The following is a 14,563-nucleotide window of genomic DNA, read 5'->3' on the forward strand; positions in this document are numbered from 1 at the left end:
TATACTTTTAATGCTGTACGTTTTAGCAATAGCATTTAAGACTTAAGTGCTATTGCTAAAACTGACAGCATTAAAAGTCTATTACTGTACTTGAAAGATATGAATTTCTGTAGGGCAGAGGTCTTCAAAATGTGCAACTGATGTGATGTTATTTTTTAATGTAAGGTGGGAAAAAGATTGTTGTTGGGTTTTTTAAAAGTTTTTTTTATTTGACAGTATTACATAAGTTTTATAGAATACCTTTTTTTAATCGAAGAAAATAAGTCTCCATTTAATGAGTAATGGAAAAAGAAATTTTTTTATATATGTTTTACTTTAAGCATGGTTTCAGTGTTTGTAATTATGTATTGTGTTTTTATTCTATGTTGGAGAAAAAATAAAATTTCTATTTGTAAAAAATGTGCAACTTTAAGACTTGTGTACATCAACTCCCAGAATTTTCCAGCCAGCTGGTTGGGGAATCTGAGAGTTGAAGTCCACAAGTCTTAAAGTTGCCAAGTTTGGGAACCCCTGCTGTAAGGGTTGTAAACTAGTTTGCTTATACTGCAGCTTTTAGCAAAAATAAATTACATTATGTTTCTTTTGTTTCCACACAGTTAATGAAAGCCACATTGTGGTTCAAGCTTTGCGTCTTAATACCATGTCAAAGCTTACCTTTGCAGATTGTGCACGATTTGATGCACTGGTTAAAGATGTCTTTCCTGGTGTTGACTTTAATGATGTAGATTATGCTGAGTTAAATGGTGCTTTGCAAAAAACCTTTGAGGAGGCCAATCTGGAAATCATATCTACCCAGGTAAATATTGAGTACTACTCTAGGCAGCAATAATTACATTAGCCTTCATCTTTATATATAATCTGTGACTTCAACATGTCTTTTATGAAGTTTGTATCCATCCTCCCATCCAGTCAGTTTATTTGACCACAAACCTTTGCTTAATATACCTTACTATACCCTCTTAATCATATGACACTCATGCCTGCAAATTTGAAGGCAAAGCCATACCTTTGAATGGTTACATATATAATAAAGTACACATTTGACTTAAAAGTGATAGGATACCCTAAGCAGTAATTTCATATATATATTTTCAATTGTGGCTATTACTTTATGTAATAATCTTCTCCTCACCCATATATCTTGGCCCCAATTCTGCCTACTTTTTCCATGACTTTGGATCTAGACTAGAATCTCAATAAATTCTCCATTTTATGCTGATAATTTTTCTTCCTTCCTTCCTTCCTTCCGTCTTTCCTTCCTTCCTTCCTTCCGTCTTTCCTTCCTTCCTTCCTTCCTTCCTTCCTTCCTTCCTTCCTTCCTTTTCATTAGGAATCTTTCATGAAAATAGCTTTGAACGGTGGCTAATGATGGAGAAATATAAACATATATTATCTTTTTATTTCCGGTGAAGGTAAAGAAGGCTTTGGAATTGTACGAGCAACTCCGTCAAAGAATGGGTGTGGTTATTGTAGGCCCAAGTGGTGCAGGCAAATCAACCCTTTGGCGAACATTAAGAACAGCACTTGGAAAGGTTGGCAAAATAGTGAAGCAATATACCATGAACCCTAAAGCTATGCCCCGCCATCAGTTACTCGGTCATATTGATATGGACACAAGAGAATGGTCGGATGGAGTGCTTACAAATAGTGCTCGCCAAGTAGTACGAGAACCTCCAGGTATTTTTCTTAAATTTGCAGGCATTACAATTTATTTAAGAAGGACTCTTACTTTTTTCTTATGTATGAATGAATGCAGAAATAGCTTTAATTAGACTTTCAGGTTTAGCTTGAGTACACACACACACACACACACACACGTACATACATACATACATACATACATACATGTATATATCAGCATGTGCACACTTTCTATGTTTATTATAACACATTTATTTGCACAAGGCTATCAGATTAAAATTCCTAAAAATACCACTATTTATTAAATTACAAGTGTTACATTATAGAACAGCAATACATCATCTAATTGCACTTGGTTAACAAAGTAAAATCTAATGACCAATAAGAATTATTTGAATTGTAGATACTTGTGTAGAATATAGCAATCTGATCTTATGTACAAATATATTAAATGAGTTTCATTCATATAAATTAAAAATCCTTGTAAGAAACAGAGATTATTCCCTTCTTTACTCACATGCATTGCATGAGAATAAAGGGAATTTGAATTCATTTTGAAAAACTGCTAGCAATTTTAATAAACTTGAAATGTTTTCTTATGTCTTGTAAACAGATGTTACTTCATGGATAATTTGTGATGGTGACATAGATCCTGAATGGATCGAATCTCTGAATTCTGTCCTTGATGATAATCGACTACTTACTATGCCTAGTGGAGAAAGAATTCAGTTTGGTCCAAATGTTAACTTTCTTTTTGAAACTCATGACTTGAGCTGTGCTTCTCCTGCTACGATATCTCGCATGGGAATGATTTTCCTTAGGTAATTTGAAATAGTTTAACATAAAACTTTGTGACACTTATCATACTTGAAATTATTTATAAGTTTTTCTTTAATTATTTATAATATGCTTCAATCCATATAGATTCTGAACAGCATACAACAATATATAATTTATTTATTTATTCGACTTTTATACCGCCCCTCTCCGAAGATTTGGGGTGGCTTACAACCTATAAAATAAAAATATATCACATCCTGAATCCAATCATTAATTAATAATCTAAAACCCGAAGACCATAAAAACACTCAATCCACTAACTCACATAACTTTCATTGGCCGGGGCAAAAGTCTAATTGTCCCAAGCCTGGCAACATAAAGGAGTCTTGAGACTTACGGAAGGCAATGAGTGTAGGGGCAGTGTGAATCTCTGGGGGAAGCTGATTCCAGAGGGCCGTGGCCGCCACAGAGAAGACTCTTCCCCTAGGCCCTGCCAAGCAACATTGTCTAGTTGACGGGACCTGGAGAAGGCCAACTCTGTGGGACCTGAGTGGTCGCTGGGACTCATGCAGCAGAGGGTGATCCAGCAGGTATTCTGGTCTGATGCCATGTAGGGCTTTATAGGTCATAAACAACAGTTTAAATTGAGTCCGGAAACCAATTGGCAGCCAGTGCAGACTGGGGAGTGTTGGAGAGATACGGATATTGTACACTGCTTTATTGTTGCTGTTAGCCGCCCCGAGTCTCCGGAGAGGGGCGGCATACAAATCCAATAAATGAATGAATGAATGATGAATGAATGAATGAATGAATGAATGAATGAATGAATGAATGATAGTATGATTGGAATTGGATGAGTTTGGATAAATGAGTTTAATGCTGGGGATTTTAAGACTAGGGTTTTAGGGTGGGGGTTTATAATTTATATCTGTAATTTGTATTAATTTTATGCTGTAAGCCGCCCTGAGTCCTCTGGAGAAGGGTGGCCTAGAAATTTAATAAATAAATAAATAGATTCAAGTTTATTAAATTAGGAGGCATCACTACAAGGCGTATCAAGTTCACATCTGCTGAACCACTCAACAAGGTGGGAATCTCAACAGGTCCTTCCTAGATATTTGAAATAGGTCAGCAGTAGAACCTTTAACTACCAATTTATAGTCACTGAAATAGTATCTATATATATATTTAAACATTTAACAAACCCTGATATCTGGACAAATTGTAAAGATCAATTTATTATATTAGTCTATGGATATTTTAAATAAAAAGGAAGCATTATTTGACATAACCTATAGATGTAGATTTCTAGGGAAAATATCTAAAAGGCTGGGTAAAATGATACAGTAGGCAGAGAAAACCAGGTAGAAGTGCTATGGGTATTCTGTTTCTTTTTCATTTTATTTTGCTCATTTAGATAATTTACTTTTTGTTTACTTCTCAATAGCTATACATTTAATTTTGTTGTAAAATATTTATATCCCAATTATTCAAAATGTGTCACTTAATTGAAGTACTGTATATCTCATGCTAGCGATGAAGATACTGATCTTAATTCACTGATCAAATCCTGGTTAAGAAACCAACCTGAAGAATGCAGACACAATCTTGAAAACTGGATTGGAGATTATTTTGAGAAAGCTTTAAATTGGGTACTAAAGCAGGTGAGTTATACATTTTCTGTCATTTGTATTAATATGTTCTAATTGATTATTTTTTCTAACTGAATTAGATTTATTTCTCTCTCACTTTTTGTGTTATTTGCATCTTTGTAATAGTTTATCTGTACCTGCGAAATGACAGCTTATTAATGACGCTTTATTATCAGTAGGTGGCAGCAAATGGCCACTGTCTGTGTTCAGAAACTAAGCAGGATTGGGTCTTGTTGAGGGAATAAATTACTTTATTCATCCTTCAAAAGTCATTGAATTTAACGTATTTTGAATCAGAAATCTTGTCCTGGCCCTCGTCATCCTCTCAGTAGTTGACACACAAGGAAGAACCTGCTCACATCGGCTGTCTCATGACTTGCTATTTCTTTTTGTTGAAATAGCAGTTCATGTAGTAAGTCATGTGATTTTCACGATACTCATTGGTTTTAGTATTCGTTATGTATTCTGGAACGAATTACCAATGGGTACCGAGGTACCACTGTATAGCTGTTATGTATATCTCAAAATAAACATTTTAAAATAGGAGAAATAGTATATATTGTCTTAAGATCACTGTTAGAATAATTATTACAAGAATGATAAAGATAACAGTTTGTATACTTCTAAAAAAAATTAAGGGAACACTTAAACAACACAATATAACTCCAAATAAATCAAACTTCTGTGAAATCAAACTGTCCACTTAGGAAGCAACACTAATTGACAATAAATTTCAAATGTTGTCAGCACATTCAACTTTGTACAGAACAAAGTATTCAATGAGAATATTTCATTCATTCAGATCTAGGATGTATTCTTGGAGTGTTCCCTTTTTTTAGCAGTGTATTTTATTTCTGCTAAAAAGGCTCTGTTAAAATCCTCCTATTGGAATACTTACTGCATTTTTTTATTTTATAGAATGACTATGTGATAGAAACAAGTTTGGTTGGAACTGTGATGAATGGGTTGTCCCATCTTCATGGATGTACTGAACGTGGACAGTTTATAATAAGCCTGATGAGAGGACTTGGAGGAAATCTCAACATGAAATCACGACAGGAGTTTACCAAGGAGGTAATTATTGATACAACAGAGCAGATCATTAGCATTTTCATTCATTAGCTACAGAAAGGATCCATTTGTAAGAAATTGCATTAGCATTCAGTTATAAAATATGTCCAATCTAAATATCAAATTAAGTAGGGATTCTTTCAAAACTGTAATGGGAAAATGTGTTAATACTGTACATAGCACTGTAACTTTTAGATGACAAATCAGGTTTCTTTGCCTGGTGACCCCAAACAAGTTCATTTTTCTTTGTTATAATTACCAATAAGTGAAATACTAATGAAGATGTTAGCGAACATTTTCACATGCATTCTCTACAGTAGATGTAATGTACCTTTTATCTTTTCAAATCCTGTATCAGTAAGGCATTTTGGGGGGAAATGTACTTAGATTAAAAAATTGTACTTAGATTTTTTTCTTTAAGCAGTACATTTTATTTAATTAAATTAAAGACAGAAATATGGGACATTTCAGAAACTTTGATCAGATCCTGAGGCCACCAGCAGTAGAGGAGCCAATTTGCCAGATAGGAATATTAAAGTCTGGTAAAGACTGGAGAATCAGGTGGTTGAATCTAATAAATAAACTATACATACTTCTGTTGATCCAAAGTGAATAGACCAAGTTAATAGTAAAATTTATTTTTCCATCCTAGCATTTAACATACTATATACTCTGGATGTTATCTTGTCTATTTGCTTATTTCAAAAATAATTCACATAATAGGGATGTTTATTTGAGAAAGATTTTAATTATCGTCTTATAAAAATATATGTTTAGGTTTTTTCCTGGGCCAGAGAATCCCCTCCAAACCCCAACAAGCCAATGGATACCTTTTTTGATCCTGAGAGTCAACAGCTATTATCCTACCAACTGAAAAAGCCCGAAAACCTTACAGCAGATGATTTCAGCAATACTCAGGCACTTCCAGTAATTCAAACGCCTGATATGCAAAGAGGCTTAGATTATTTCAAGCCTTGGTTAGGTTTTGATAGCAAGCAACCATTTCTTCTTGTTGGACCTGAAGGATGTGGTAAAGGGTAAGAATTTGTGTTTTCATGTTATTTAAAATACTGTTGTCGTGCTGTTAAAAATTATATTGGTTGGAAGTGTTCTTTGAAATGAAAATTTCTGTCTCACGAGTCTATGCTGTAGTTTAAAATTACAGGACAGTAGCCATGACATCTTGCCTTTCCTATGGATACATAAGTCTACATTCTATTTTACTTTGTAAACACGATTTTTGCATATCAGATATGCTTATTCATTTTGATATTGATCTCTACCAGTAATAAATTTTACCTAATTAATGTTATAGTGTACATTAGAGCGTGAGATTATGCCCGGCTCAAAGTAACACAATAAACTCTGAAATTGTGTTGGATTTAAAACCAATAATATATACGATGGCAAAATAAAAAAGGATGGTATTTAGTCTAGCTCTGAACTAATTGGACAATAGAAAAAAATCCCAAAAGGAGTTAAGTGAAAGAACAATTAATTCAAGGCAATAAAGCAAAAGCAATAAAGCAAAATGTAATATTAAGCAGCAACTATGTTTCAGAATTACAATTAACCCTACATTTTGGAAACTATATAGAGGGAAGCATCTCTCAGATAATATATATATATTTATACAGTATATATACAGTATATATAATGTGTATGTGTGAATATATATACTGTATTGTAATATTGTATATCATATTGTAATATTGTATATTTTGTAATATATATATTGTATACTGTATTGTATTCATGAACATGTTATTTCTTCCTCGCAAAAATGGAACATGTATTTCCCCTTCCAAAAAGAAATGGAAGAAAATTGTTAATATATATCTACACATTTTTAAAAATAATTTTATTCCATTTCTTTTTGGGAGGGGAAAATACATGTTCCATTTTTGGGAAGAAGAAATAATATGTTCACAAATACAAGATTTTATATTAGTTGCATAGAGTTCACAAGTCTAAGGCATACTTTATATAATTTCTCTAAATATTTTAAATTTTGATTTATTTATTTATTTATTTATTTTTGCATTTTTATAGAATGTTACTCCGTTATGCCTTTTCCCAGCTTCGGTCTACTCAGATTGCTACAGTTCATTGCAGTGCCCAAACTACATCTCGGCATCTTTTGCAGAAATTAAGTCAGACATGTTTAGTAATTAGCACTAATACTGGACGAGTGTATAGGCCAAAGGATTGTGAAAGGCTGGTTTTGTATCTAAAAGATATAAATTTGCCTAAGCCTGATAAATGGGGAACAAGCACATTGGTGGCTTTCCTACAGCAGGTGAGTAGATTAACAATCTTCATTTTTTAAAAATACAATAGTGTGTATTAGAACTGAATTATGTATCTACTAACTCCCAATTTACAATGTTTCATCTAGCATTTTCCTTACCATTAAAACGCTGCGTCTTATTTTGTTGATAAATAGTTATTTGTAGAAGAAAATTTTAAAAAATACATTTATTTATTTGGCCCCACAGATATTTTCCATATTTCTGATATTAAATGTTAGGTTTATAGTAGGACAAGAAGTATACAGGTAGTCTTTGACTTGCAACTACAATTGGGACCGGAGCCTCCGTTGCTAAGGATTGCAGTCATTAAGTGAGCAGTGCCTCATTTTATGGCTTTTTGCTATAATCATTAAGTGAATCATCACAACCATTAAGTAAACCATCTGGTTGTTAAGCAAATCTAGTTTCTCCCATTGACTTTGCTTGCTGACACCCCTACAATCAGTGACAATATATGCTGGTTGCCAAGGATCTGAATTTTGATGACATGACCACAGAGACATCACAACAGTTGTAGGTGTGAGGAACAACCCTAAGTCCCTTTTTTCCCAATGCCATTGTAACTTTAATAACATCGTTATTTTAGTTTAAATGACTGATCTAAGGGTTCATTGTCCCTCCCCCTTTCTTAATGCAGAGAAATTACTTATATAAGATATCTCTTCCTGTGTGCATTTTCCCCAGTGTACTGCTTGCTTAACAAATGCAAACCCAAATTAACAATCCTTCTGCTCTAGATTGGGACCATCTAATGAATTGTTATTAATTATACGCATCCTGACATCTTCCTTGGTGTTCTTTTTTATTTTTGGAATCTGATCCATAATGGTCATAACTGATAAGAATGTATTATTCTATTGCTATTTGCATAATCCAAATAGGGTATCTTAGAGATATTAAACATTATTCATTTTGTGGTTTTTATTTCCAAGGTGCTTACATATCAAGGATTTTATGATGAAAATCTTGAGTGGGTGGGGCTAGAAAATATCCAAATTGTGGCATCTATGTCTGCTGGAGGAACAGTGGGAAGACATAAACTTACTTCCAGGTTTACTTCTATAGTCCGTCTTTGTGCGATTGAGTAAGCATCTATGTACATTCTTACCTCTAGTTTAGTTATAACGTATTTACAACACCTACAATATATATACTAACTCAGTAAATGTTAATGTTGAATATTGAATATTGACCTACTGGGGGGAAAAAAAATAAAAAAATCCAACGATTTCTAATTATCAATTAAAAAGGGAAAAAAGGGGGGAAACAATAATAATAATAATAATAATAATAATAATAATAATAATAATAATCTGTTAAAAATTTATTTATGGTAAAAAGTGAAATTTTGTACAATATATCTTAAGTTTAGTTATATATCAGATTCATTGGACTTATAGAAAACAGTAGACATATAGTATATACTTGATTTAATAATTAATTGATATCATTTGAGACTTCTACTCTATTCCATTCCATTAAAGTTGTAGAAATCTGTAGTAACCTGTAAGGTAGAGTGGGGTGAAGTAATAAAAGAGATTAAAAGAGATTAAAATGGCAACCTTCCAGAAATATACCAAAAAAACAACAGGCTCCCCCTCAACCCAAAAATCAATAGTCAGTATGTTAGCAACAGGAAAGTTTAGTAGTACAGTACTAGCAATAGTAGCAACACCACACAAACAACACAGGAAGCATTAATGGCAATTCAAGAAACCATGCTTAAACTCCAGGAAAAATTAGATAGGAACCATGAGACAATGAGGGAGGATATGCAAAAAATGGATAATGAAATTGAAATTATACACCAAATTTTGGAAAAAAATGAAAGGAGAATATGTACACCTATCTATCCCTCTCTTTTCAATCTCAAGTGTAACTTCTGTACTTAACCTAATGCAATTTATTTCTCCCTGGAGATGAGCATCTCTTTCTGGGTATATCTTAATATGTGAAATAAAATTGAAAAAGCTCAGCAAGGTTGGAAAACCCTTTTTCCTGTCAACTTTAAGGTTTCAAGGAGGAAAATGCCTAGAGAAGCCATCCTCTTCTTGAAATCTGAGTACAAAAAGCCAGTAGAAACAGTAGCTCATATAAGATAATCTGACTAGCTAAAGACAATTGTTGTATTATGAGCGTCCATTTTCTGTTGTTGGGGGACGCCCTACTTTATTCTTTCCCTTGAAATTCAAATGGGGCAGGCCAAGCTGGCCAGTATTCAGGAACGAGGTTTTGTTACAGAAGACTTTCTAGACATGTTTCTTTAGACATGTTTCTCAGCCAGATAACAACCATTCTGCTCTTAACTTGCATTTTCCAATTAGATTTTAATAAACTAAATTTTAACTAAATTTTAAACTTCTGTGTTTTTTTTAGTTATCCAGAAAGAGATCAGCTACAGACAATTTATAGTGCGTACTTAGAACCAGTTCTACACAAGAATCTAAAAGATCATCCTGCTTGGGGATCCTTAGCAAAAATATATCAATTAGCAGGATCCATGGTTCAAGTATACGAGCAGGTATCATGTAAAATGAACTATTGTGTACCATTGATGTACATTGTTGTTGTTTTTTTGTGTTCCCTGATGATTAGCTCTTCCTCTTGTTATAAATAAAAAAGAGAAGACAGGCAAGTCAGATTTTGTATCTCAGATATTTTAAACACTTAGAAACTAAAAATCTGATTTAAAAAAACAAAATAGACACAATATCTGATAAAAGCAAAGAGAGGTAAATTGTGGCACTTTGTGTAATATATTAGTAATAGATTTAAGATACAAAAGAATTTCTTAACACATATTTAATTGACGAAATGTATTTTGATAGGAGATCTGATATGGTTTTAAGAGATGATTGCAAGTTAATAGAAATCAAGACTGTTGATGAATTCTTAATCCAAATTCTTAATCCGAATCTTCCTAGAAATCCTGAAGGACATTTTCTTTTTTGCCCTTATGCCTGATTTTAGGTGATTTGTTTGTCTGACAAATTTCTCCTTCCTTTCTTCAAGATCTCACCCCTTCAGCAATGAAACATACATTTAACAATTTGCCTCACTATTTAATAGATTATTTGATATATTTTGTAGAATAAATGATCATTTGCAGATTTTATTAAAGTTTTGTTTTACTAATTCTGAATTACAGCTTGTGGAATGCTTCTTATGCAAACATGCTCCAAGAAGCTTCAAGATTTTCTTTTGGCTGAAATCTGGACCAATCATGTTTTGGGGTTTGGTTCTGCCAAACTGTAGCCACCCAGAGTGCCTCTGTAGGATTTATAAAACACAGTGTGTTTGTTTTAGGTTGAAAATATTGTACATTAGATGGATTTATGTCAAGACTTATAAATTGTGTAACTAGTGTATCTAGACTGTGCAAAAAAGAATTAACCATCAGTCCATTTATTTGACATGGCTGCAAGCATATGCTTTCCATTTATATGCTTTCCGATATAACATTTACTTAATTATTTCTCATGTATGAGAGATTTTATGAGGATATAAGCTGGTGGTACTTTCTTTTACAGATTGTACAGTATTTAGGGGCCAAATATATTTTTCACTGTATCGCTTCCTGGGATAGCTTTACCTAGATAAAATAATACATTCAAATCTCTGTGCCATAATTTGCGTAACATTGTTATATCACTTTTTTCAGAGAGTTTCCAATTTAAGTCTCCAATGAGTATAAAATTCTAAAGACTTTAGACTATGGGTGTCAAAACTCGGGTCATTACTGCTTCACCATGTGCCATATCACAGGTTTTTCCTTCTTCGTTAAACCGGGCATGGGAGTGGTCACATGACACATCTGCTTTAGACTGTGATTGTTTTACATATAAATTTGTCCATAAAAAGTTTTGAACCAATGTAAAATAGTACTATGACGTGTTGCAAAAAATAACTGCAGAGTTGACACCATCTGTATTTCCAGGTTCGAGCCAAATTCACAGTTGATGACTACAGCCACTACCTTTTTACACCCTGTAGTCTTACTCAGTGGGTTCTAGGTTTATTCAGATACGATTTAACAGGAGGTGAGTAACCCTGACTAAATTGGCATTGTCAGAACACCTAATGATGATTTTTGCCAGTTTTTCATTTCTGAATAACTTTGTCAGGTTATCTGAATATTATAGTGGTTCTTATGTTTTTCATTAATCTAGTCAATGAGACCATCCATCCTTTGTTATAAAATTTGTTTTATTGTTTTTAACCTAATTTTTAACCTTCTTCCTGTCCATTGTTTCCTGCAATAATTAGTCAGCATTCCATACTGACATAAAACATAGCATTTAATATTTTTTTAAAAAAAAAACGTTTTAATGGGCAGAAAAGGGAGAAAGTGCTCATACCTGTTTATTGATGTCATCATACCAGTGCTGTACCTTAATGCGTTTGTTAAATCCCAGGACTCAAATACATAATTGCAGCATGTCCTTGACATTAAAGCATATGTATCGTCACGTTGGTGTCAATGCTGTTTGTTATAGAATTGCTGGTTCCTATTATTAGTGGGGGTTCACCTGCATATAGTTTGTACTTGTCCAAATGATGGTTTTACCCCAATTCTGAGAGGCATTATGGGATCATGGTAAAGGTATTTACCAGAAGGAAAAGGGGGGACATGATCGAAACATTTAAGTATGTTAAAGGATTAAATAAGGTTCAGGAGGGAAATGTTTTTAATAGGAAAGTGAACACAAGAACAAGGGGACACAATATGAAGTTAGTTGGGGGAAAGATCAAAAGCAACATGAGAAAATATTATTTTACTGAAAGAGTAGTAGATGCTTGGAACAAACTTCCAGCAGATGTGGTTGGTAAATCCACAGTAACTGAATTTAAACATGCCTGGGATAAACATATATCCATTGTAAGATAAAATACAGGAAATAGTATAAGGGCAGACTAGATGGACCATGAGGTCTTTTTCTGCCGTCAGTCTTCTATGTTTCTATGTTTCTATGTATTGGGCTAGAATCAGGGAGACCAAGTTCTAATATCTCCTCAGGCGGTATGGAATCTCCCAGGGTAACTTTGGACCCGCTATCTTCTCTTAGTCCAACTTACCTCACAAGATTGCTTTTGTGTGGAAAATAAGAACATGTAGGCTGTTTTGAGCTTCTAAAGATGAAACGGTGTAAATCTAATAAATACTTCCATATTGCATTATTTCATGACTGGTACTGTCTTTGCAATAGAGGAAGCAGCAGTGGTCATGTTTGATTTCAGGAAACAGAATTATTAATCTTTTTTTTTAAATCTATTCCATAATGTCTGTGTTTGTGATTACAATAATGAGCTTTCTCTAGTGTATTAAAAATTAGAGATTTTGATTAATGTTAACTTGCAGTATTTTTTTTATTCTTTATTTCCTAAACACAGTGGCGTTTTGGACTCTAAACAGTTTGGCAGGATTGGTGGGAGATGAGCAGAAATAATAGATTTAACTGCATTGAACTTATGACCAATAAATGTACCTTGAATCCATTTTGAATATAATAGTTCTTCATGTTAAATTGTTTTGCATTCCTGCTTACTGAAAAACTAAGTGGCAAGTTTTCTTAAATAATTAACCAGCACTGACCTAAATAAAAATATATTTCTCTTGGATTTCGAATGAATTATTCATTATAAAAGTACATGGAATAGTATATTCTTAAAAATAAAATGACTCTGATATTTCATTCTTTTTTTCTCTCTGCTGCCTTTTGATGGTTGTCTTCTGGTATGTGACATCCTTTTTTGTTTATGTCTTTAAATTGTAGTACAGAATTTCAGAATTTGAATACTATAATTTATAATGGCATCTTGTTAATGTGTACTTCACAGCGGGATTTACTCACTCGGTAGATACCGTCTTGGAAATTGTTGCCTATGAAGCAAAACGGCTTTTCCGTGACAAAATTGTTGGTGCTAAAGAAATTCATGCATTTGATAATATTTTAATGAAAGTATTTCAAGGAGATTGGGGATCTGATATTTTGGACAACATGGCAGGTAAAATAAAATACTGTAGATTTCCACCCTCTCTTTTCCCATCAGGGTTGTTTCAGAGGGCGAAGTATAATTCCACTTACCTTGTATTTACACAGATACCTTTTATGTGACATGGGGAGCTCACCATGAATTAGGAGCCATCATGGCTCCAGGACAGACCCTGCCACCTCATGGCAGGCCACTTGGCAAACTTAACTCAACAGACTTGAAAGATATTATTAGGAAGGTATGTTAAAACACACATGCACACACACATGTGCACCTAAGCACATACATGCTCAAAGAGGGCATTTTAGAGGTTTTTATTTCAGATTTAGGGCATAAGACTTCTGATCACTGGGAATTCAGTGGTTTTTCACATTTGTCCGCATATTTCAAATGCGTCTTCATAACAAGGGGATTATTTTTTTCAAAGGATGACTTTCCAGAATGACAAATCATGCTCTGCATATTAAGATTATGCTGCTATGAGGAGCTTTGAACATTCATGGAATATATAAAATATATGCATAGAGGAGAGCATGCTGGTTTGCGTGGTTAGGCTGCTGGCTTGGCTTGTGTACGAGACCCAAATGCTGCCAAGGGTCAGGGTGAGCTAACGTCATTTGGTCCAGCTCCTGCCACGGACATGAAAGAACCCCCCCAATTGGGTGTCTTCCAGGCAATGGTGATGTCACTGACTAACCCTTTCAAACCGGAAGTCCACTAACCCAGTTAAAAATAGTGAAAACAGCAGCACAAGAATGGCAGTGAACTTAGGGACTGGACCAAAAGGAACGCACTCATAGCAGGTTTGCCAGGCCAATTGTAGTGAAGGAGAGTGTGAACTTTGATTATATCAGTGCAAACACCATGCACTGTGAATTGTTCAGATGAGGATTTTTTTTCTATTTTCCCAGGAAAAAAAAAGTGGTATTTTCATGCCAGTATCTCCCTCAACAGCTTTGGCCTACTTCAGCATTTGGCTGTCTATGAAACAGAGTCTCTTTTAGGAGAAAGTGTCCTCAGCAAGCAATAAATGGAGTGTCTTCATGGCAGAATAAGCAGCCCTGGTGGAAGAGCCCTAAGGGAGCACCAGAAATAACACAAGCATTAAAATAG

At 33.9% G+C, this 14,563-nt stretch overlaps 1 protein-coding gene across 1 annotated transcript in view; it reads left to right on the plus strand.

Annotated features, from left to right (window-relative positions):
• The window catches only part of DYNC2H1 (dynein cytoplasmic 2 heavy chain 1), a 184,870-nt gene that overhangs the window by 45,043 nt on the left and 125,264 nt on the right, over positions 1-14,563 (plus strand). The window contains 12 exon segments of the mRNA XM_070749693.1: positions 597-796; positions 1,413-1,677; positions 2,255-2,462; positions 3,956-4,085; positions 4,992-5,147; positions 5,922-6,181; positions 7,197-7,443; positions 8,389-8,540; positions 9,833-9,977; positions 11,394-11,496; positions 13,295-13,462; positions 13,558-13,688. Of these exon segments, the coding sequence (XP_070605794.1) occupies positions 597-796; positions 1,413-1,677; positions 2,255-2,462; positions 3,956-4,085; positions 4,992-5,147; positions 5,922-6,181; positions 7,197-7,443; positions 8,389-8,540; positions 9,833-9,977; positions 11,394-11,496; positions 13,295-13,462; positions 13,558-13,688 (2,165 nt within the window).

Source organism: Erythrolamprus reginae, chromosome 4 (genome assembly GCF_031021105.1).
Source record: "Erythrolamprus reginae isolate rEryReg1 chromosome 4, rEryReg1.hap1, whole genome shotgun sequence".
Classification (NCBI taxonomy): Eukaryota; Metazoa; Chordata; class Lepidosauria; order Squamata; family Dipsadidae; genus Erythrolamprus; species Erythrolamprus reginae.